This window comes from Camponotus vicinus, unplaced genomic scaffold (genome assembly GCF_025532165.1).
Source record: "Camponotus vicinus isolate PSW18456_S1 unplaced genomic scaffold, iyCamVici1.0 SCAF_12, whole genome shotgun sequence".
NCBI classification, from domain to species: Eukaryota; Metazoa; Arthropoda; class Insecta; order Hymenoptera; family Formicidae; genus Camponotus; species Camponotus vicinus.
The window spans coordinates 62,489-87,649 of record NW_028141948.1 but is presented as its reverse complement, the minus strand read 5'-3'; the positions used below and the strand labels follow the sequence as shown (position 1 = coordinate 87,649).

Sequence of the window (25,161 nt, the reverse complement as noted above, 5' to 3'; positions counted from 1 at the left end):
CTCTAGAAATTATAACTCGTGTACATTGAGAAAAGTAACATTAAATGATACAATCGATGCAATTAATTACATACAATTCAATTACAATTGAGATGCATAATCAGATACACGGATCCTATTTTTCGCGTATCACCTTTCAATGTGTTTGTAGTCCGAGAATATTTCTCTCAGATTATACTCGATGACGGGTACATTACTTAATGCGAATGTCGTCGCCATAATGATCCGATAATCTCACTTGTCAGCGTCCGCCTTCTCGAAAGACGGAGCAGAATAGAACAGGTGGGGGAGAGAAAGACGAAGCTGAGAGACAAATTTTTGCAGACTTTAATACGAAGCGGACAGAGTGCGGCGGCCGGAAGCGGGACGCAAGGCGACGCGACGCGACGCGACGCGATGCGATCCGATGCGACGCGACGCGACGCGACGCGACGCGGTGAGACGCGCGGCAATGGGGCGCCGGTACTAGAGCGCAGTCAGCTGGTCGTGACGTCACGCGCCATGTCGTCGGTAGGCGCGCGAGACGGTGGTGGGGAGAGATCGCCTCTCGGCTGCCGCGCGCCGTGATTTAAAACGCGGAGTCACGTGGCGGCGTATCGCTCGTGAGAGCCGGCGCTTGGACGGTCGCGGATTGGCTCGTCGCCACCATGGTTCGCGCATACCATTGGCATGACGGTGAGCTCCATGAATGACCGGCACGTCATTCGCGTTACGATTTCACGTTCGACGGATGTACGTCGTCGTCGCCGACCATTTTCGTCTCGTTAATCGCTGGCGAGTCGGCTTTCGTCAACGATTTTCGCCGGAAGATACATGACGGCGACGCCGAATAATCATCTGGCCCGCGCTCCCCTCCCCCCCTTTCCTCTTTCCTCTCTCCCCTTCCCCACGTGCGAAACGGCTCGATGTGTCATTGCACGATGACTATACCGGGCATGCCGGCGCTTTTTCCTCATCGTTCTCAGTGCACGCCGCGTATCCGTTTCCGCGAACACTTTCACGAGAGATCTTTCCTCGTGGCGCGCCATTCCGAAGCGTGGCAAAAGTCGTCCGACAATCGTCGACGCCGTTGAAAACGTCAAGCGTGCGAAAACGCGTCCGATTTTCAATTTTACTTACGACACGACTAGTACATTTCGATAAGTATTTTAGATCCGGTTGTTAATTGCGCGCGCGAAAGCAATCTCCACGCTTAGTCGTGACCATGGAGACGCAACGATCGTCGGGTAAAGCTCGTCTCGCGCTACGACATCTTCAATCTGCTTCTCCTCATTGCAACTTGAAGCGTTTGACGCGCTAGAGAGAAAGTGCGAAAAAAATATCAAAAATTTTGCGAATATCGAAGACAAGAGTGTATTTTACCGCCTGATATCGAGGAATGAATTCGCCAGAATTTTGCCGGGAAAACCGCTCCCGGGTTTCTCGCGAGTGTGCGGAACAGTCTGCCAAACGCGATGTCCCGCTAACACTTTGAATCGAGTCGGCTAGTTATGTACGATACAGTTCCTGTCGATCTGTGTGGATGTGGAGAGGATAGTGATAAGCCTGTATCGAGAACTCTGCGGTCTTTCGTTAAAAATAATCTCGCATCGCTATTATTATCTATGATCGTATACAGGATGATGATGCGAGATTTATATCAAAAGCTCCGGTCATTGATCGCTTCACCTTTTTTCCGTGGGAAAATTGCAATTTTTCCATAAAATCGTATATCCATATCTCGCTTGCTTTGATTACAATATATTGAGACTTGATTGAACGGGATTCGCGTGAAACTTGAATCGTTGAAAAGTAAAGAGAAGCCTGCGTCAATATACTGGGAACTTTAATAGAGAAAAATATTTCGCAAAACTTAATCATTTTTATTATATGCATATATAATTCTGTTCTCTTTGGGCTTATATGCGACGCAATTTCTAAACAAAGTCAACTATAGTTTACGTACATGTACACGCGAACGTTTTACCGAAAGCATGCAGAGTGTTAGAGGCGAGAAGCATACGTTTATCTTGAGAACAGCTACGATATTTTTGCATATTCCGCGAGACGGAAATTATTCAAGTGCAGCGTAGAAAGTGGCGCTCACGAGCATCCGGGGAAACGCTCTTAAATCGAGTTCGATTTCGCGCCAAATCGTTCGACAATGGAAAAGATCGTGGAATCACCGAATGACGTTCACGAGAATTCGAAAAACTGGGGCGACACTATGGAGAGGATACAGCATTGGTATCCGGAAGGTATGTGTCTTGCTTAAATATACTTAGAGACTCGCGAAAGGGATAGATTTTTCTCTGTAAACAAGATATCTATTCCCTGAAAAAAATACGAGGAACTGAAATTCTCAGATTTTTTACTCTATCTGAAAAAATCAGGAAATTTTATGGAATTTTATTGAGACACGAGAAATTAAAAAAGAATTTGGCTCTTTTATCATAAGCAATCGATAATAATTGATTGGTTTAAATTGTGAATTATGTGTTTGAAATGTATTGTAAATATATATCTCTATCTCTGTTTTTTACGTATTCAACACATCTAACAAAATATTGAATATGCAGTACATATTGTAATTTCTAATAATATATATATATATATATATATATATATATATATATATATATATATATATATAAATGTTATGCAGATGAAAAATGTTTATTTCGTGAAAGCTCATTCAATACATTTTTAAATCTAGCATTTAAAAGATAAGTGACTCTTTATTCTTCCTTTGTACGAATAAAAAGCATTGGAAAGCGCACGCAATAAAAAAAACTTATTTTAGAAAATTGCATTCAAAAGATCTTTAACAAATGCTCTCTTTATCTGGGATTTGGAACAAAAAAACCTGGATGAGCAGGCAATTTTTTTACAAGATTTTAGTAGACATCCTAGAAAAACTCATTTTAACATTCTTAAGTATATGGATTGCGGAGATATCGGGATACGTTCTTTGTTATTTGCACATTCCATGCGTATCAAATTAAGACAGACGCTAGACTTGAATCACTCGTGATTCATTGACGCGTTCCTTCCGAGAATCATTTCTGATTCAGGTACGGCGAGCTTAATGTTCATTCGTAATTTGACGTGATAATAATCATTTCATATTACGATACCCATAGATAGATAAAGTACGTTTCTCAATAAAATGTATTTCGATTTTACCAACAATGTGTGTGAACGTAAATATTTTTCCACGGAAATATATATCTAAACGTTTCATATTTTTGTAAAAATAGAATATTTTTAAAGGAGATAGAATATCCTCTCACGAGAGAGGATAACTCACCCACATAACGGAAATACGTCTTACATTTTTGCAAAAATAGATTAGATGAGAAAAGAGAGAGTATTCTTCCATAGACGGACAAGTTCTTTCGATTAATTTTAAATCTGCTATAGTTTCGCGTTAAAAAATTGCTTGTATTTTAAAATATTTATTTAATAAATTCTACAGTTATCTCTCTCTCCCTTTCTCTCGATAGTATGCAGATTGCATGTAATCCTAAAATATCGCATAAGCATGTAAAAGCTCTGGATGATATAAACCTCGAATTAAATCATCATATTGCGTTATGAGGAAATAAATTCATTGGAAAATTTCGTGTGCTTAAAAAAATTGACTGCTTCTGAAAACACTATTATGATTTTATTATGTTGGCGGATTTTGCAGTGACTCGAATTTCGCAGTGTCTCTACAAAATGTAGGTGATTTAAATGCAAATAAAGTTTTCATAATCTATAAATATTCATATTAATCTATAAATTAATCTATAAATATAATATATCTATATTATCGTAAATGTTTTATTTTAAACGTATCTGAAAAAATAAGATATGAAAGATGATAATAAAAACTTGTTTGGAATTAAGTTTTACTAGTCACAGGGCGATAAGAAATCATCCACTCTAGATCATTTTTTACTATTTCTTTATTTTAATTATATAATAAGATTTAATTATACAGAAATCATCACAAATTTTAAATTTCTTGTTAAGGCGATATGTATTTGAATTGCATTAGAAATCGAAGGTTATCGTTCTTTGTACTTGTGCTTCTAAATCTGTTGATTTTCGTTATACAAAATAAATCAATTTAAAATCAACATAAAATTTAAATTCCTTATAACGATAATATATTACTTATTATGTAACTGTTAAAAATACATTTTTCAATTTAATATGTAACGAAATTTAATATATCGTTGAATTGAGAGAGAGAGAGAGAGAGAGAGAGAGAGAGAGAGAGAGAGAGAGAGAGAGAGAGAGAGAGAGAGTATGATAATAGCAAAAAAAACGTTAATAATTTTATATATTATGACTAATTGTGTGTGTGTGTAATTTTTATTGCTGTTCTTCGTGTCGCTAGTTTTTAAATAATTACGACGTCGACAAATACTGCTATATACAGTGCAAAATACCGTTAGAACACAATCTCGTAAAAAGGAGACGCGTAATTTTAATGACTTAAGGATTATGAATGAATCGGCTAACATAAATCATATGCGTTGCTAATATGCTTAAATTACTTGTTATCATTGAAATTAGCAAGACACAACAAAAAAAAAGGAATAAGCAATAAAGAAAATTTAGTCAATGGAAAAATGTTTTTCTTCTTGAAAGATAAAAATTGAAAAATAGTAATTAGTAATTATATGACAATGTAATTTATGTATAAATTCGAAAATACTATTCGACGAAATATTTTATAAACGTTCTGTTTTATGAAATTAAACATTTCCGCGGTCGCACATTACTTGGCTGTAACATAAACTTGACTGTTTATTCAGGATTCTTGTACGGATCTTGTTTCGCATCGGCAAATAGGATAGGGTGGCAAGACTGGATAATATAACAATGAGATCGTTCATACGTCGTTTTTTTTACACTAAACGAATTAATATTTATCGTTTCGATCGTTTTCAATCTAATATGAATTTTAATTTTAGATGCCCAAATTAAATATGTCATGAATTTTATTATTTGTTTAATATATTCATCACACAAGAGAAAAATTAATACTTAATTAATTAATTAATAATTTTTAAAAACAACTGTCCTAGTTGATGAAAAAATAAACGAAACGTAAAGAATGTTACAATTAAAATAATCAATTATAACGTGATCGTAGAGAAAATTATCAATCGCATCGATAATTATCGTTAATTTCCAGAAATCGATCGATTTAAATTTACACTTTGAACTTGGAATCTTGTATTATTTTTTAATAAGTAATCAGCCATCCCCCTAATTTTCTCCGTTCCGATTCGTGCCGGAAGCACTGGATGCTAGTGGGGCAGCGAGACGCATTCCGCTGAGGGGAGGGGAGGGGAGGGGGGATAGAAGGGATGAGTGGGTGGATGGGTGGGTGGTTAGAGGAGGAGAGGGCACGGCACGGCAAAGAGTCGGCGTTGAGATTCGCATTGAGGCAGGTCGGAGCGCTACGAGCCGCGCTACGAGGCGCAGAGATCAATGCACCCGCAATCATCTCCATTCGCCGTTGTCATTGTCGTCGTCGTCGCTCCCGTTCGAGCCTGGACAGACGGATCCTCGACAGAAACCAAGTTCCCATGATAGACGTCCAGATGCGTGAACGTAACGTCGAGACGGAACCGGAACGCGCGACGGTCCCGACCAAGGAAACGTCCCGTCGACGATGGGTACGATGAACATGGACGAGGAGAAGGATCGCGAAAGAAGAAGCGATAGAACGACGGAGGCGCATTATCGGCCATCCAAGACGAAGACGACGACGACGACGACGACGACGACGACGACGCCACGTCCCGCTCGCGAAATGGTGGTGCGCTCGACAACACTCGCGCCCTGTGCAACTGTACAGTGAAATGCAAGTATATAACATCGATGCACGCCGGCGGATGAGAAGTGGGCGTCTCTGCACGGACACGCGCCAATCGTTAGCCGGAGGAATCATTTATCGACGCTCCGAAGGAGGAATACGAAGAGCGGAATTTAGCGTGGAGGATCATCCGCGAGTGTGTTTCCGAAAGAGTCGTCCGGACGAGTTGTTGGATAATCGTCGGCGTGATCTACTTTCGACGAGAGGAATCGATCGAGGAAGGCCCTTATTGGAATTTGAAACCTCAACGAGGAGGATTCCGCTTTTACGTGTCGCGTCAGTCGGATAATGGATTAAACGGGAACCGATTTACATCGCAGAATTACATTGATCGAGCATTATAGAGATCCCTCCCACACTCGAGTTTGTGACTAATCGATGTAACGCAGGCGGCGTACCTCGGATGACCCTTGGAGAAAAGAAGCGAGAGCGAGAGAGAAGGGATGCTAAGAGTGGCATTTTCCAATGTTTTATCGTCTCTTCGGATCGATAGTTAAGATCGAAAACTTGGATGCTTTCAAGTGATTCATGGTGATGAGTCTGACGTTTTCGCTCGCTATACTCACGAACAAGCGAGAAGGAGAATTTTTCAAATATCGGCTGTCGAAACGGGAGTGATAAAGGTATATTCTTCAGTAAATTGACAATGTCATTCATGATTGATCAAGAAGCATCTCATAAATGTATCATGCTTATATTATTCTAGAGTTTTTGCCGGAAACTGTGTCCATGAATGCCACAGAAACGGTGGTGGTTTCCTCCACGTTTCTCGAGGCTGGAAAGAATAATCAAGAGCTTCGATGAGCCAGTCTCCGAGTAATAAATGGTGACCTAGAAGAAACAAGAACCCCGAGGGTGGAGTCTAGAAGAGAGAAAGAAAGAGAGAGAAGATGACAGTGAGAAAGGAAAAGAAAAAGAAAGATGTCCATCAAGATACTAGAGAGAAATAAGGAGAAGTTTAGAGGAAGAAAATAGCATAGTGACACGAGATGCTGCTAATCACCTCGCCGTTCAATCTCGTTATTATGCCATATAAATAGGATCGCTTTCGACAAAATCTTGAATTACTTAGAAAGGAAAAATGTATTCGCGAATCATGGTGTATAATTCTAGAAACTAGTTATCCCTTCAACGAAAGAGAGAAAGGCGTGAAAAAACGTCGTCGTTAAATACTTACTCGACAAAGAAGGAAACATAGGAGAAGTGAAATCGCATCGAACTGAATCGCGAGCGAGTTGAAAGGTGTCAGGAGGGGTCAGATTTGACGCGGATCGATGTGACACACTAGGCTGACGTCGGTGGATGGCGATTACGAGCCGGAAAAGCAAGTTGACGAGAGGCACCTTACGCGTGCGAAGGTGTACGCAGGGAGGGGAACTGCGATGGTGATGCAACAGTCATCGACCGAGCGGAGGAGACGCCTCTGGAAAATAGAGCAATGGTGAAAGTGCATGTTCGCGGACGTGCGCGATCCGTTTCATCCTCCGTGAGTATCGCGAGAGGACGAGCAAGAAGTATCGATAGATCGGAGTATTACGGAAAGCGACGACTCGGTCAAGGTGGCTGTCAAGTGGTAGACGATTAAGAACGCGAGGTATCCTCTTGAGACTGATGCGGCGATGTGTTCATCGATTGACCCCGCGAATCGTCCTTCGCGAGAGAGAACGGTGGATGAAAGTCCGCTTGCGAGTATCGTCGCAATGATAGATCGAAGACTTAGGACGGATGGAGTTGAGTAAGATACTCATAACGACCGAGACGTTATTCCGGAGACGTAGGACCAACGACCTCTTTCGCCAAGTTATCCCGACGAGAGTTATGCGCCAACGATTCACAAGAGAGCTTGTAGACGAGAAGCTTGTGAAACTGAGATTGGAGAAGAAAGATGCGGAGATACGGATATGGGAATTACTCATCTCAAGATATAAATGTTACCTTGAGAAAGAGACATCCCTTCGCAACGAGGGATCTTGCACAAAGGATTCATTGCGCTTGAAATAAGGGAAAATTTGCGACAAACGAGGGAGGGAGGGAGAGAGAGAGAGAGAGGGAAAGAGGAACAAGCGGAATTAACGAGCGGGCATTGGTCAATTAATGCGGCTTCCTTGAATTCTGTGAGACTTTAGCGCGACGTAGCGCGCCTCGTAGGAGAAGGACGTATTATGCACAGGTGCACGGACTACCGTAGTATCGATAGGATGTTCAAGAGCAGGATTTTCCAGGGCGATCTCAGCCCCGTCCCAATTCCAGGCAGCCTGCAACAATCCAGTACGTAGTAATGTGCAGCTAAGCCGCGTTACTATCGATCGATCGCTCTCGAGCGCGGCTCCTTTGCGCAGGAGATCTCTCCAATACCTTTCATACGAATTCTCGATCCTCAATTATTGCCTTTTTGAGATACAATATATATATATATATATATATATACACAATCAGATTGTCCGATAACAATTTTCGCTATTGTAATGATCTTGATATTTGGCAACATGTATGATTGATGAGAATGATTGACGTTTAAACTAATTAATTATCAATCATTTTCTCTGCGGAATTTATCAATCGAACACTTTTCTCTGGATGATTTTTGCAGAAAATTCTAGTCGGATTAGAATTATTTAATTTTTCTACTTTTGATAATACAATTAAAAAATATTTTTTCCTCCTATCATATATTGTTATCTTTTTTAATTTTTTTGAGTGTATTTATTTTTATTTTTATTTTTATTTTTATTATATTGTACTATACATATGTATAGTTTTCATTATACCCCCACAATTTCAAAAATTTATTTTCAAACTCTGAGATAGAGGAATTAACGTTGTTGTAAAGTATTTCTAGTAAAAAGAGTTATCGCAGAAAATGATTCCAGAGATGAATATTTCGCTTTGTCTTAAAATATACGCGTGAAAGCAAAACAAGAGATGACAATAGAAGTATTAATTACTTTCAGATTAAATATAGAATAGAAATACGATTTTAGTCTCTCATGTTTTCTTTTGACAGTGAAAAATTTGTGATTATAAAAATTTGTGAATAATTAATATATTCTTGATAGAAGGATTAACAGTCTCTGTTATATCAAATTAATTGCGACGTTTCTGTTAAAGCATATAATTCGTTCTATAATCATCTAAGGTAACGCTTCATGTTTAATTAACAGGATGGAAAAAGATATATGAAAATTTTAACAAACGCAATTTAAGGAGAAGTTGGAACTATTCAAGGGGGCAAATATTTCTAAAAGAGATTTATTTGTTTCTATTTTTCGTCGATATATATTGTTGTTATATATTTACATCACATTGCTCCAGGTTGTCGTGCGGTGAACGCGAGTTGGAGAATGAATCGTGTCTGTTCGGATGACAAATAACAATAGTTTTCAGGATAAGAAGGAAGAAGAAGCAGAGGTAGCATCAAAAGCAGTAGGAGTATATTTGGTCGTGATAGTGGGGCACCAAAGAGGTCGTTGACCTCTCTTCTGGTGCAGCTGTTATTGATCGATGAAGACTAGCAACATCGCTCTGGCACGTGTTATAGCGAGCCGCTTGTTTTATCTCGGACAGGATAAATCGTTTGCTTGGGCCCAGTTGTAACGGCCGTCAAGTATTCTCAGTTTCTTCCTGGACTGTAATTTCAAGATCGCTTTGCTAAGCCGGACAGAAAAGAACGAGAAGGAGAGAGGGAGAGAGAGAGAGAGACGTGACCCGAGAAAATCCGACGGAGGGGATTGAGCGCAGAGTGACCCAATAAACACTGGGTCACCTCTTTACCAACCTACTGTCCCCGTCGGGTGTCCCTCCCTCTTTTTGTTCCTGTCGATTCGTTCTTATGCTTATGCCGCTCGTCTCTATGAAACCGTCGCGCGTATAATTGAGTAACATAAAAAAAAAAATCAATTAAAAAATATGTACGTATTTGTGACGTACATATTTGTGAGTATTTAAAAATATGTTTCAATTCTTAATAATCTGAATCTTTTTAAAATGAATTTTAATCAAAAGAAGAACTCTTTTGTATTTTTTCGCTAACTTGGATCATGTCGATATTAAATTTAAGAAACCTCTTTATTGATTTTTTTATATCTTATTAATATGACAATATTAAATATTTACAAAAGTTTTTCTAGGAATAATTAATTTAATAATGTTGTGCTGTACAAATTTGATAACATTAGAATAACTTTTGATTACTCGATGTAGTATATAGAAAGTTATATAGAAAGTTATATGCGTTGTGTAATATTGACCTCATTTTCTTTTCGCAGATTTAATAATAAATGTTCAAAATTTAAGAATTTAATGATTGTACCTGAAATCAATCATTTTTCTCTATAAAAAGATATGAACAGAAAAAAATTATTTGAATCAGATTAATCAAGTATTTAACAGTTATTAATAGATTAACAGAATAATGTCGTGTGTTATTATGCAAATTGATTTTCTTGATATTAACTGATAGAATAAAAATGCATATTTTCTAAATGATTAACAAATGTAAAATTTGAATAATATTTTTATTTATGTTGTCTTTTTATTTTCTATATCTTATTTTTCTAAGCTTTCTTATATTTTGCTAATGTTGTTTAATTTGTCTCGATAACTGTATTTTATATTTTTGTGAAGGACTTGTATTGACTTAAACTTAATTATATATATGATCCATTGAATCATTATTCAAACATTATTTATTAAGTAGAATATCGCAGAAAAGATACTGATGAAATACAAGCATTCTGAAACAAAATTGTGTTCGATGAAACGAATGAGATGTTCATCAGTCTATTCTAAAGTTCGAATCTATTATTTTGCACCCAATAATTTCAAACTGCTGTATTATAATTGCTAATATTAATGAATAAATATTTGTTAATATATTAATAATATTAATAAACTGTGTTTGTGTGTATTGTAGGTCAGCAAGGCCAACAGAGCGAGCAGGAATTGGCGACAAAAATGCTGCAAATTCAAAGCAAAAGATTCTATCTTGACGTAAAACAAAACAGACGTGGAAGGTTTATCAAAGTCGCTGAGGTATTATTTTATCCTTTAACTTAACTCTCGACGCATGTACCATATAGATTTAGATTCTAAGACAGAAAAAAATTATGGAATCTATTACTAATTAATTAAATAATTAATAATCAAATATTAAAGAATGAGCTTTTACATGGCGATAATATGTGATTAAAATAAGTTTCTTAAAAATTTTTTGCTTTTAATAATTATTTATTGATTTGTGTGTGTGTGTGTGTGTGTGTGTGTGTATGTATGTATATAGATTTTGTGGCACTATAAAAGTAAAAAAAATTACACGATTAAACCGATGTATATCTGCAAAATGCTTCCAGATATTTTTTGACAAACTCATTTTATTAAAATTATATAGAAACACATTTTATTACGAATATAAAATTTTATCTATCGATACATGAGAACTCATCTAATCTTTCTAATGCAATAATTTATCTTTTTACATAATTGTTTTTTTTTGTTCCAGATTGGAGCGGATGGAAGAAGAAGCCAAATCTATTTGGCACTCAGTACAGCATCTGAATTTCGGGACCATCTGTCGACGTTTAGCGATTTTTACGCATCTCTAGGTACATTTTAATATTTATTAATTCCGGAAGGAGTATAATTTTAATAACATCGTAATTATAGTTAATATACTTAATATGTAATGAAACTTATATACATATATAATGAAACATTGTAATCTTTATTTGAAGTCTATCGATAAAATCTCAATATTTTATAATGTGATCTAAAAAATTCGTTTTAACTTATAATAATTATCTCGTTAATGATTGATACTTGTCTTTATTTTAATAGAAAGAGATACTTAATTCATTTTTGTTTATGATACTGGATAATCAGGTCCACCAAATCCGGAAAACGTACCAGATGACGGCAAACTCAAGTCAGAAATGATGGTGAAGGATAATAGGCGATATTACTTGGACCTCAAGGAGAATTCTCGCGGCCGTTTCCTGCGGGTGAGTCACCCTGTATGTACCAGCCAATATATTTACTTTCTACGCTAAGTCATAAGAAGAGAATCTGTTGGCTTTCGTCTCAAGAGATATGCTCTTTTCGAAGGACGACAAAGATGAATAAAGCTCTTCTAGAGTCATTGATGAAGAAGGAATATGTGGAATCCGATATAATGATTCATGCGTTATAGATACAAACTGTACAGCGAATTGACATGGAATACCTCAAGTATAATATATCTCTATGTTACTCTTCGCAGGTGTCGCAGACGATAACACGGGGAGGACCTAGAACACAGATTGCAATACCAGCGCAAGGTATGATAGAGTTTCGCGATGCGTTAACGGACCTTCTCGAGGAATTCGGGACGGACGACGGTGGCTTTAAAGGTGACTTGCCGGAGGGCCGCTATATGCGCGTGGATAGTAAGAATTTCTATTTTGATATCGGCCAAAACAACCGTGGTATCTACATGAGAATTTCTGAGGTACGTGCTATGAGGTACGAGGGAGAAAAAAAAGTCGAAACTGACGTCAAAATATTTATTTCGCCGAGAAAAGATTACTCCAAATTAACTAAGAAATCTAATAATAATATTATATGATATAAAAGGCATCCTTTCTCTCTATATATAAAATATTTACGGGGTTGTGTTAAATTAATTAATAAAATTTATTTTTTTCCTAAACATGTAGTCCTAAATAAAGCACAAAATGAATATAATCTATCCAAAATTACGCTTTAATTCAATACAGATAATAATAATGCAGGACGAAACGCATTTTTATAGGTGAAGACAAACTTCAGGACAGCCATCACCGTACCGGAAAAGTCCTGGGCGCGTTTCCGTGACATCTTTGCAGATTATTGCGAAAAGATGAAAGAGGGCGGCGGCGTCAGCAGCAGCGGCGGAGGGAATGTATTGTCCGAGGGGAAGGGCTCGGTGGTGGCACAGGTACCATCGCCATCCTCGAACACACAGCCTAACCCCAATCCAAATTTAGACTCTCCCTTAATCAAGTGAAAAAGGCTTTAACTTAACTCGAACATTTGGGAATTATAACTTGTTTTCAAGTCATTAAGCGAAGTAAAGGAACTTGTCAGAGTCTATGCCATCGTCGGTCATCGTCATTATTATTCATTGGCTATGACATCGACATGATCATCGGCATGATCATCGTCATTGTCGCACCGCCATTGACATCACATTACTGTCACCGTCGCCTGTCACCGAGATACCGTCATCGACACCATCATCGTCATCGCCACCGTCATACTTGCCATCAAGCGCGAACACCAAAACTCGCCTGAAATATGGCTATTATATCGCAAAGAGTATCAGTCGATTGTTGAATATATATTCATTTAATCACAGATTTGATAAAAAAAAAAAAAGAAAAAAGACGGGGTGCACGACGGTACATGGTTATTAATGATTGGCGCGTCTCGCGAAGGTGAAAAAGATAGAAGGTGGAAAAGGGATAGATAGATGGTGAATGTATTGCGTGTGTGTGTGTGTGTGTGTGTGTATGTGTATGTATGTATGTGTGTGTGTATGCGTGCGTGCGTGCGTGCAAGCGAGTGTGAGCGTGTGTGTTTGCATGGAGGGAAAACGAGTCACTGCCGCTCGTGCGACTAACACAGAATAGATAACAAGAAAAAAAGAGACACGCAACGACGGAGAATCGAGAGTATAATTATTGCGCGATATCTTTTTAGGCGAACACGAGTTGCCATCGATTAACGTTATGAGTACTACCGTTCATTTCCTGGCTTTCTGCAAACGCACGTCTATTTGGTTTCACTGAGCTTCTTGTACTAATTTTTCATTCTCAGACATTCAGAGTACGCGTTTTACTTGTCACGTGTGTGCGTTGAACGAACAAGAATCTTTGAACGGGAAATGGACTGTAGTGTGTATCACGTTACAATTGAATTTGATCGTTCAGAATTTATGAATAAATAGTTGTTATATTAACGATTATATCACGACGAAGTAGAAAGGGGAAAAAACGTGTGGTTTGTCGCGAGAGAAAGAGAAAATAAAGAAAAAGATCTATCGTGTCTACGTAGGTAGTATGTCTCTCTTCGATTTAACCGGAAAAGAAATTCTCGAATCAAGTCGCTGTATTTTCGGTGAGCACTCATCGAGCAGATAGTGTGAAGATGTAGATAAAATATTGCTGAGCGCCTCTTGCGACTCCATTGTCGTTTTCTCGGCGGTAAGAGAGTGCGATTTACTACCGTGGTTAAGTTGAACGAAACATAAGAGAAAAAGAAACCAAGAATAAGAATGAGGAAATATTCGCGTATTATCGTAAATATCCGAATATTTATGTATTACTGTCTGCACCGCGACATCGTACACTCGTTTAAAAACTGAACGACGTCTTTATTAAAAGTAATGAGATAATATATATAGCATAGGTGAGGGAGAGAGAAAAAAAGGGATGGTAGTCCAAGAGAATATGAAACCATATATTAATACATATTAATATGTATATTATACAAAGTTAATTATATGTTTTGTTTCGTCGATTCATACGAAAGGTGTGCACGCGATCATATGTATGGAAAAGACGCGTAAGAGAAACGCGCTTTTACAAAATGCAACACACACACACACACACACACACAATACTATATACATATACATGCATGAACTTATGCACGTAAAAACATGCAATATACACTTGGAAAAAAAAACACCAAACACGCAATTTCGATACTCTCCACATTGAATTCACACAAAATAAATAATGACACGCGCACGACGTATATTCCACCGTAAAAAAAACATATTCCGCCGCAAGAGACACGGTACAAGAGACGGTGTATGTAATTAAGTTACATAAGTTTGAACGATGGTCGAGTTCTAACACAATTGCATATTAGGTATGTATTATACAAATGCATAATAGGTATTTATATAGAATCTATATAACTGTATAATTGTAACGAAATGCCAATGTCCGCGGACCCAGGCAATTGTGACAAATCCGACAACGTACAATCAATCGAATTGAAAATGTTGTTGGACGTTGCAGTTGCTTAGGTCCCTCTTGCCGGACACAGGAAGAAGGATGAGACAAAACGAATGGCACAGAAAGGGAAAAGTAATATTTCAAGACGGGTGATAAAAGAGAAAGAAAGAAAGAAAGAGAGAAGCGGGAGAATAACACGCAATTGTGTTATTTTTCCGAGGAGAAAGGAAATCTAAATACGCTTCGATTCTACAACGCTGTGCTAATATCAACACAATGATAAATATCTATCCGTTCTCTTTTGTGTTTCTTCTGTGATTGAAACGGCAAACTGACATAAATCTATATTTCGCACTGGTGCGAATATGAAACGAGAGACTCGTATAGTGGAAGAAAGACACGTAGATATCAAAAAAATGCTATTTAATTGGGACGCGTTCGATTGAATGCGCGATCGGCGCGTTTGCATTTTCAATGGTATATAAAATGAAGAAAATTTTATTTTTTTCTAGCGATAAACTTTTATTGCTAACATATTTCGATAAAAAAAATAATTATTTTTCAGTTGCATTTTCTTCTAAAATTTACAATTTCGGCTGGTCTGAATTTACTTAGCACGTAGGTCGTTTTGACGAATATAAATATGAAATAAATCACAATAACAATTTCAAGTACGCACAAGTAGGTGAAACACATTGAGAAATCTAGATCCTCTTCGATTCTAAAGTATAATTTTCTTCGAAATAATCTTTCTGACATTTTGCTGTTCTTTAAACACATATTTAAATTTGCGCGATTGTTTCATAATATCGATATATCGATATATATATATATATATATATATATATATATATATATATATATATATATGTATATATAAGTCTATTAATTATTCTATTAACTAACGAAAACGACGAACGAAATCTATTTCAACAGATTCTTTACGAACTTTCACATGTCTGTATTTTTTTGCATATTTCTAAATTTATTATCGAAAAACCTTTTTGTTGAGTTGTTCAAGGGAGAAGAGGATCAGAAAGAAACCTACAATCTGTGCAACAGGCATTGTATATTGTTCGGATGGAGCGTTGTAGACGGCAATTGCAAGGGGAAGAAACATAGAAAAAAAATTGTTCACTGGCGCAGATGGTATGACATTGTGATCTATGCAAATTACAAATCACAAAGCAGCCACAAGTAGTAGATATTTAAGATATAAATACACGTAAAGAGAAAACACGTCTATGGCGACTAGAGAAAAAGGGAGGAGATACTGTGTTACTGAAATGTACGCGCGATAGCGTGCATTTTAACACGTTATTAAAAAGCGAGGACGACTACAAACGTACCTAACTAAAAAAAAGACGCAAGAGAAAGGGTGAGAGAAAGAGAGAAACAGATATAAAGAAAACAAAAATAATGAAGAGATACCGTCTGACACACGCGTAAGAATAAGCAAAGTAATATAAAAATGAATGAAAAAAACATGACGCTCCTGCCACGCAGTGAGTCTTTAGACAGCTTTAAGATAATAATTATAAATGATAAAATAATAATTATTAAATAATAACGATAAACTTTCTATATGTTGAATCGTGTCTAGTGAGAGAAGTACTATCGAAATAAAAAAAGCAACACAGAAAAAATAATAATATTACTATCGCCACACATGAATTAATGCAGTTTATATGACCATTGATTAGTTGTCTCTATCTCGCGCGCGAATGTTCTTTTCTTTTCTTTTTTCATAATATACATAATATAGCGAGGTGAGAAAAGGTGGCTGTTAGAGAAATAGCTTTTGGTGTTTTGTTTACTGTTTTATGAACAAACGTTGCGCGGTTGGTTGAACGGCGGACCTTTTTGCTAAATGTTATAATGTCTACAAAAGGGTGCCGGTGTTCCATATACCTGTGTTTTTATATATTCGGTGGAGTTGAACACCGGAGCTACTGTTATCCATTGTCACGCGCTAATTCTTATCACGTAGGATTTTCATACGTGTAGGCGAATCGCGAGCGACAGTTGCGCGTAGCGATATGATATCGGCGTTTGCACTGTAAAAAAAAAAAACGCATTCGTTTCTAAACACGGCTCACGTCTTTCATTGCAAGACGAGTCGTCGCGATCGCAACATAATCTCTCGCTGCGCGAAATCGTGGCTCATAAAAAGAAGCGAAGCTTCATCAAGCTGAACTTGATCTAGTATGGAAATCCTGTCTCGTTGCTGCGAATATTTTTATTATTATCATCATCATTATTATTATTATTATTATTATTATTATTATTATTATTATTATTATTATTATTATTATTATTATTATTATTATTATTATTATTATTATTATTATTATTATTATTATTATTATTACGATTACGATTATATTGTCATTATTATTACTATTACGATTATTCTTTTTATTACGCTATGATTAACTATTAGTATCTATTATATTATCGGAGCGCTGTTGTGTACTGAGATTGCTAATAACGAAACCAGTCTCGAACGGGCTGATTTCTTTCGTTTTCTTTTTAGCATGCATCACACGACAACGATCAGTCGAGCTTGCGAATTTAATGGCTTTTCCGTTCTCCATCCTTTTATTCCTCTCATCCCAATCAATCTCGATTTTAGCCGAGTCCTTCCTTCTCTTTCTCTCTCTCTCTTTCCTCGCGTCTCTACTTACATAAGTAAACACATTTTCTTCTCTTCTCAGATTTGTGTTTCCGTATTTTCTAATCGGTCCATTCAGGTCTGATGTAGAGAGTGCGGTTTCACGAAAGAGACATGGAGAAGCGAGGCAATGAGAGACAGATGCGAGCCAAAAAGAGAGAGATGGAGAGATTCGATGAGAGGTCGATTAATACCATCAAAACTTGGATCGACGGTGTTAAATTGAACATTATGTAGATTCGTGATCTAGCGGATCAAGTAAGAGTAATTATCCTTCGGTGCGTTGCGTTTTCCTTTTTTTTTCTCCTGGCGCGCTCTCGCGTGTGTGCATGCGTGCGTGAATGTTAATTTGTGTACGTGTAGAGGCTCGACAATCGAAGCGAGCGAGCGAGCGTGCGTACTCTTTGTAAGGCGAGAGAAGAAATTGAGATGAGAAAATTGCCGAGATTGCGAGGACGATGCGCCGTCGAATTATGTTAACACCGCGATTTTCAGAGAGAGTTATATACGCAGGAATTATATACGTGTCCTTGAACTACTACATTATATCAATAGCGTAACGAAAATCAAAGTTTGTTGTTGCAGAAAACAGTGAGAAGTACTGCGATTGGCCTTTGTATGTCATTTGATTTATTAAAGATAACAGTCTGTTGCAACTTTCAATGTTTTTCATCTTCCCATATGCACATAGTACAAGTATCCTTCTCTCGCATCACACGTATAGCACTTAATTGTAATCAATTTATACATATGTATATATATATATATATATATATATATATATATAAAATCATCTCAAGGATATCATCGTCGGAGGTATTTTGCTTTGCGTAAGACATTTGCGAGACATTTCTGTACGACATCGCGAAGGAAATTTATGGTCTACATCCGAATGATATATTTTTGCCACATATAAACACAGAAACGTTTGGACAACGTGTATGTTATATATGATTACGTATATATTATATATGATTTCGTGGTGCATCGTCCTTGATATAAGATAGGCATCGTGTAAAGGTAGATGCGACGCTAAAAAATGTTTAACGCAGCGCGCAAACGTTACTCATTTCTCTCTCGAGGAAGATTGATATATCAGCATAATATTAATTGTTATATAAATACTTACCGCGCGAGTCGAGTTTTCGAAATGTTACATGCTCGAAGGTTTTGTCGGACACAAATTCGTACCAATTGTTTCTTCGGATAAACGTTTTTCCGCCACATAGTTTGTAACATACTTCAATATTAACTATTAAAAAATAAACACACGAAAAAAAGGACGTCGGGGGCGAAAGATCGGTTCACTGGCACGATAACCGGGGATAGGCACAAGGAGAATTTCACGCATCTTAAATAAATGTCCGAGAACCTGAGAATTCTGAGGAATCCCTCTTTCCCAAGTGCATCCGAGGAACCAAGATCGCAAGATTTCGAAACTCTTAGATTCCATGACATGTCAAAGGATCTGTAATATCCCATATAATCGGATCAGATCCGCGGATTCTCGGTTCAAGATTTTCTAAAATTCTGAGGATTTTTCAAAGATCCAATTATTATTTAAGGATTCTGAATGGTCCAACGTATCCGAGGGATTCTAATTCAGAAAATGCACGTCTCTGGGATCAGTCACGACCTTTCGCCCATGCTGCAAAATAGAAATCATAGTTGCTAAAAAAAATCGTCTTTAACGCGCGTACTACGTGCATATAACGCGAATGATCGTGTAATGTATGTATTGTAATGTGGTTGACAGAAAAGCGCTTAAACAGCAGGATAAGCAGCAGAAGGATAACCGAATCAGGAAAGAATGAAAAAGGAAAAAGGAAATAATCACGCAGAAAAATCGCTGTCTACTCGACGTTGCGTTCTCGAGATGAAAAAAAATATACATGACAGATAAATGAACGATGAAAAGAAAAACAAAAATAGAAATATACAATACTCTACGGCTCACACGTTCGAACGAAAAGAAAATTAAAAAAAAAAAAAAGATTCATCGCATCGATGTTGAATGTAACACGTTTTACAAGGTAACAGAGCATTTCATTTTATAACATTTCTACTGTCTATACTTTTACCCGGATATTCTTATCGAATGAAAAAATTGTAAAGAAAATCTGTCCCGATACTCTCCAGCATTCCCTTTAAAATCGATACGATCCTGAGGGTGCATCAAGTTCGTTTTGCACGATGCAAAATGATAAAATTTACGACAAAATTCTATTTATAACAAAATGTATGCAGAAAATACTTTCTCGCTCATACTTATTAAGATTATACATTATTCAGTATCTGAATACACTTAAAAATCAATATTCTCTATAATCAAACTTTTATAGTGTGTTTCAAAATTAAAATTTCAAAATTAAATTGTGACATAAACTAGAATTTTTTTCAAGCAATATTTCTCTCTTAAAATCGTCAATATCAATTTGTTCGATTTTTGTTGTATTATGGAGTGCGTAAATTGCGAAAATTGCGTCGTGAATTACGAATCGTGTAAAACCCCAGTGAGAAATGACAAGTCGGATAGACATCTAATCTAAGACGTTTAGTAGATGTCTATTAAACGCTTTAGACGTCTATTCGATTTATCATTTCTCACTGGGACAGAACTTTAAATCGACAAATCCTCTTTCCTCTGAAGTCAAAAGTGCACACAAACGAGCACTGTACGAGTACATCTCTCTATCTCCCTCTTAAATTATGATACATAGACCATTTCGAATAAATCGCATACAACAGGCGTGACAAACGACGAAATATTCTTTTGTTGTAAAAACAATTAATCGATTTTGCGTCAAATATGTGCAACGCACGCATGTATAACAGCAAGTGTCGGACTGTATAAAGATTTTTTGAGAAACTTTTGAGAGAGTTTTGAAAGAGTTAAATAGATCACATAAGGCTATCAAAAAGTTTGTTCGTGCTGAAAATTACTTGGTTAAATAATGATATGCAACTGTACGTAAAAAAAGAGTTGCATTATTTCGATTATGAAACTTGAGAATCTCTCTCAGAAATTTTTAATGCTAAAATTCGTGTTACATTCTTGATTTATTATTATATTGATTCGTTTCGTTCATAGTCTACTATGCAATCGATTTTGACGTTAGAAGTAAAAATAAATCATGATATATTCTTACAGTATACATTGAAATAAAGTAATTTCTTGATATGCCGTTTTATATATATATATATATATATATATATATATATATATATATATGTGTGTGTGTGTGTGTACATTAAGAATAGATCTGCGAAATATATGTGTGCATTTTGTTTTCTTTTTATATGAAAATAATTGATACAAATAATTTCATTTATGAATAAAAAAAAAATACTTATCGAATATTTATTTTATCGAATATTAATATTGGCATACGAAAAAAAAATTTATTTTCATCTGTAATGCAAGAAGGATTTGTATAGTTTTCGTTTCTAACGTCATAATCTAACATGATTGCAATAAGAGAATCTTGTGTGTATATCTATGCGTTTTTGGTGCCTTCTTTATATGTTCTTCTCAGATACAGATTTTAAACCATGATCTTTTAGATATATTCAGCTCCATGAATTTTGTGTGAAATCTGGATTTTTAAACTTTCAATTTCTTGCATTTTATAGAGAAAAATTATCGGACGATATCTCAGTTCTTTATCCATCACATTTTAATGTATTTTAATTCCATTTCTATTTGAAATCTTTTTTTTCTTAACATAAAGCCGTCCATCTAACGTTATTGTCTGAAATATATTTTTTATGCAAGTTCGAAGAAGAATATTTCTCGCATCCTTGTATGATTATTTCCCATATTTGTTCTTTTCGTAGCTTTGCGTCGATTTGCTTCGAATTTGTACATTGAGAAATATATTACAGGTATATTAGCATTAAATGGACTTTGAATAATCACTGTAATAAATCCATATAATGTCGACTGTCTAAACAAAGCGGTGCAAGACTATTCGGGTTAATATAAATATTTCATATTATAGATATTTCTATTATTGCGCGCACAGTAATTTCTCTTATACTCTGCAAGATCTCTGCCGCAGCATCGTATTATTCATGTAGCGATTTTTCGTTATAATCGCTACCTTGATCCGGCAGGTCGCGCGATCCAAATCCACCGGCGGCAAGAGCAAAACGGAGAAGGTTCAAAACGTCGATCAGCGGCAGCGTGAATTCCTGAAGAGACGAAGATCCTTGTCGCGTCAAACGGAGCTATCGTCCTCTATCGATCCTGTAAAGTCCATTTCCGCTCCTATCGCCGCCGCATCCCCGTCCTACTCCGCAATGACTGTGTCCAGCAAAAGCACAATGTCCGAGGAAACAACCTCTAGCAGTTCCAGAGTATCTCGGGAGGTCCAGCAAGCGAGCCCGCAACTGGAGGTGATCCGTGTTTAAATGCGGACGCGCAGTAACGCGCGGAATGCGCGTAACAAGAGGAAAGAAATAGGATCTAACGTATATATATAGCGCGTAACGAGAGGAAAGAAATAGGATCTAACGTATATATATTAAAAGCGATATAAAATTCCAACCATGAATTTCGATTGACCGTGAAATTCGATTTCGACATTTACCTCTGGAAGCATGTATTTTTTTTCTTTAACTGTGATTATGTCGAAAATCAAACGCGAAATTGAAATTATATTGATTTCGCTTCACCGGGGAATCACGAGATACTCTCTTGGATTTTCCATTCGAAAACGCAAAATGTTCATTGCTTCCAACACGAAATCATAAATTACGTATCAATCCTGCAATTTTTTTCTCTTGTGTACGCCGCTTATCCTGCTCCGTGTCACTATTTTCAATTTTACAAAAGAATCATTCATTTTCAAGAACGAATCATTTTTAGCTATTTTCAGAAAACCTTGAAAAATTTAGATTATTTCGATAATTGAACAATTGAAACAATTATTCCCCAATTTGAACTTGAATAATGCGTGCATGTGTAGAAATTCGCACGAGCTATCAATTTGCGAGTTACTTATGAAATATACGCAAAATTTTAAGACGTTTCGAACAAAAGAGGCGCCAAATTAAATTATGAGTTTGAGAATTGAATAGTAATTAAATGCTTACAACAGCAGAACTAATAATATACTCCTGGAAAAAATATATCAAATATACAAAGATATTTAAGTTAAATTTCAAATGTAACGTATTAGCAAAGAAGCATTACTATCATTTGATTACATAATGTTAGTGAAAACGATTTTATATAACGATAGAAATAATGATTTTTACTCACAAATATGGCGATTAAAATAATTTTCCGAAATTTCTTTGATTAGAAAAAAAAGAAAAGAACGTTAATCCTATGATAGATATATCAATTTATCAATTCATTAGGAAATTGTATTTTGTTCTTATATTCAGCAATATGCTTATTACGTTAGTTTATTATTATAGTAAATGTTTTCTACGATTTTTTAAGTGACATAATTAAAAGTTAACATTTATTATAGTTTAATGCGGTGAATCATGCCGGGAAACATTTCTTTTCATTTGGAATCTAAAATGAACATTATTTTTACGTATTAAAAAATGTTAGCTTTTTTTTCTTCGAGTTAGAAAAATATTTGATTTGAAAAATATATTATGATACATTTCATTATCTCAATTCAATTTATATAAGATAAATGTAAGATGTATTTTAGAAACATGAAAATGAACGCGTTACGATTCGAGACTTTAGAAACTATCGATCTTTTATTATATTGGATTTTCTTGGAGAACATTCCAGCGTTTATTTTGTGGCCAAACAATAACAATAAAAAGATCTGTTTTTGATATACATATCTTATAGTTTTTCTTCAAAAAGTAATACTTATTTTAAAATATGCAATAAATATAGATATAAACTTTTTCATAATTAATAAAAAATTATATTAATGTTATATACTTGTTACATTAAGGCGATGATAAAATTATTACGTACTTTTATAAATTTGCAGATTTTTTCCACAATTAATTTCGTGCATCATTCGTAATATAATTTGCAAAATATTCAAGCCATTCAGGAAAATGGGACATTATAATTAATAAAACATCATTATTTTCATTGCAGATTTGTTTCATAGCTTGTAATGTATATTTTCGTGTCTGCACTGTATGGTGCTCAGGCTTTATCCTTAATAAGATTATACAAGAATGTAGCTTTCTGGGATAAAGTTCTAATATATCTTTATCTTGGCTTTCACAACAAACAGATATCCGCTTTAATATTAAATCTATAAACTGTAGAACTGTAGGAGAATAATGCAACTGAACAAACAGTTCCTTTAAAAAATTAAATATTAATTGAAAAACACACACAGACTCAACGCTAAATTCTAATAATTGATTCAATGTCTGTTCATTATTCTGATTATCTATGCAATTTTCTTTCTTCGATTCAGAAAATGTGCATTCAAAACTGTCGAGCAATGGTTTTTCTATTAATTTAAATTTTTGCACAATATATATTTCTTCCTTTGTAGATAGTTTAAGATGCAAATTCGAACATAGAGAATTATGTAACAATCTTTCAATTTTATTATTTGTTTCTAATTGTGAAAGTCTTATAAGTAATCTATCCATGTGATGTATGAAGGACGAATTCTCCAACGACAGGTGCATTATAGCAGTGGTTAGAGAAATCAAGGCATCTTCCGAGCAGCATTCATTCAAAATGTCATCTGTGAGATGCTTCTCCAACAGAATGTTCACAAAGCTCAAACTATTTTCTTTGGATGTAAATATTGGTAAATGTTCAAAATTACTTGTTGTTCTACACCATTTCCGCAGGTTATCCTGGAATGTAATTATACTAAAATATAAATTAATTAAAAAACTTAAAAAGAAGTTAAAGAAGATATATTTTAATTATAAAAGAAATTAACGTACAATTATCAACAGTCGAACTGAATAGCGCTGATAAACTTGTTTCGATACCTTATAACACAAGAGATTGCTCAGCGATGTACACAAAGTACTCAACACTGTATCAGACTGTGAGACTAGCAAAGCTTCTCTTGATACACTTTTGCAATTCTCAGATTGAGCAACATTTTCTCCATCACTATAACTTTTTAATATTGTTCTTAATGTATCTGCATCCATATCACAAATTGCGATACAAGTGTTTACATAAATATTTAATTATGTAATTATTCACGATTCAATGTACAATCTATAAGAACATAACATAATTATAATAATAAAATTGCTTAAATGTTTAGTTTTTAAGTTTGCATTTTAAATTTTGATAAAAATTATTTAAATGCACTGATTTAAATATTATATGTGTATGGAGTAACGAGAGGAATAAAGGAAGAAAAAATTCATTTACAAAAAAACACCTTATAAATAAGTATGCACTATTTTTGGTAAAAATTATTAAATAAAGTTAAAGTATATATTTTATCTTTATAATTAAATTAAATTTAAAAAAATTTACTATTTCACTATGTAGACAAATGTAAATATTATACATATATGAAAATAAAAGAATAAAAAAGAAAATTTTAAAAGCCTAAGGGCCGCTTCGACCAAACTCCCTTTAACTCAATCGTTGATTAAAGGGTTGCCAACATAATTGACAAAATAATTCAGTGTGTCCAATTGTATTTCTGACGATATAAGACTATAAA

The 25,161-nt window shown here is 35.5% G+C and overlaps 2 protein-coding genes across 9 annotated transcripts in view; one reads left to right on the top strand and one right to left on the bottom strand.

Moving 5' to 3' along the window:
• Pur-alpha (Purine-rich binding protein-alpha) overlaps positions 1 to 23,326 on the top strand; it is a 27,206-nt gene extending 3,880 nt beyond the window's left edge. For 2 of the 6 annotated variants that reach the window (XM_083085228.1, XM_083085229.1), the window contains exons 3-8: positions 10,773 to 10,891; positions 11,358 to 11,460; positions 11,738 to 11,868; positions 12,114 to 12,341; positions 12,645 to 12,809; positions 21,629 to 23,326. In XM_083085228.1, the coding sequence (XP_082941354.1) occupies positions 10,773 to 10,891; positions 11,358 to 11,460; positions 11,738 to 11,868; positions 12,114 to 12,341; positions 12,645 to 12,809; positions 21,629 to 21,925 (1,043 nt within the window). In that variant the 3' untranslated portion in view covers positions 21,926 to 23,326. Of the gene's footprint in view, positions 1 to 709; positions 2,238 to 5,392; positions 8,129 to 10,772; positions 10,892 to 11,357; positions 11,461 to 11,737; positions 11,869 to 12,113; positions 12,342 to 12,644; positions 12,810 to 21,628 lie in introns of those variants that run through there. The other 4 variants (XM_083085224.1, XM_083085227.1, XM_083085223.1 and 1 more) reach the window with 4 other exon arrangements.
• LOC145963373 (uncharacterized) lies at positions 23,263 to 25,161 on the bottom strand. 3 transcript variants are annotated; one of them, XM_083085233.1, is made up of 3 exons: positions 24,871 to 25,161; positions 24,464 to 24,701; positions 23,263 to 24,322 (listed from the first exon to the last, which is right to left on the bottom strand). In XM_083085233.1, the coding sequence occupies exons 2-3, from the start codon at positions 24,629 to 24,631 to the stop codon at positions 23,498 to 23,500; spliced, it is 993 nt and encodes a 330-aa protein (XP_082941359.1). In that variant the 5' UTR covers positions 24,632 to 24,701; positions 24,871 to 25,161; the 3' UTR covers positions 23,263 to 23,497. The 3 variants fall into 3 exon arrangements, with proteins under 3 accessions (XP_082941359.1, XP_082941356.1, XP_082941358.1); XM_083085230.1 differs by having other exon boundaries at positions 23,269 to 24,322; positions 24,416 to 24,701; positions 24,871 to 25,155; XM_083085232.1 differs by having other exon boundaries at positions 23,269 to 24,322; positions 24,416 to 24,701; positions 24,969 to 25,155.

Excerpts from the sequence above, each read along its gene's own strand:
- LOC145963373 (XM_083085230.1), bottom strand. The coding sequence starts at position 24,631 with ATGGATGCAGATACATTAAGAACAATATTAAAAAGTTATAGTGATGGA. Across the intron at positions 24,323-24,415 it reads CAGTTCGACTGTTGATAATT|GATAACCTGCGGAAATGGTG; the intron begins GTACGTTAATTT and ends ATTACATTCCAG.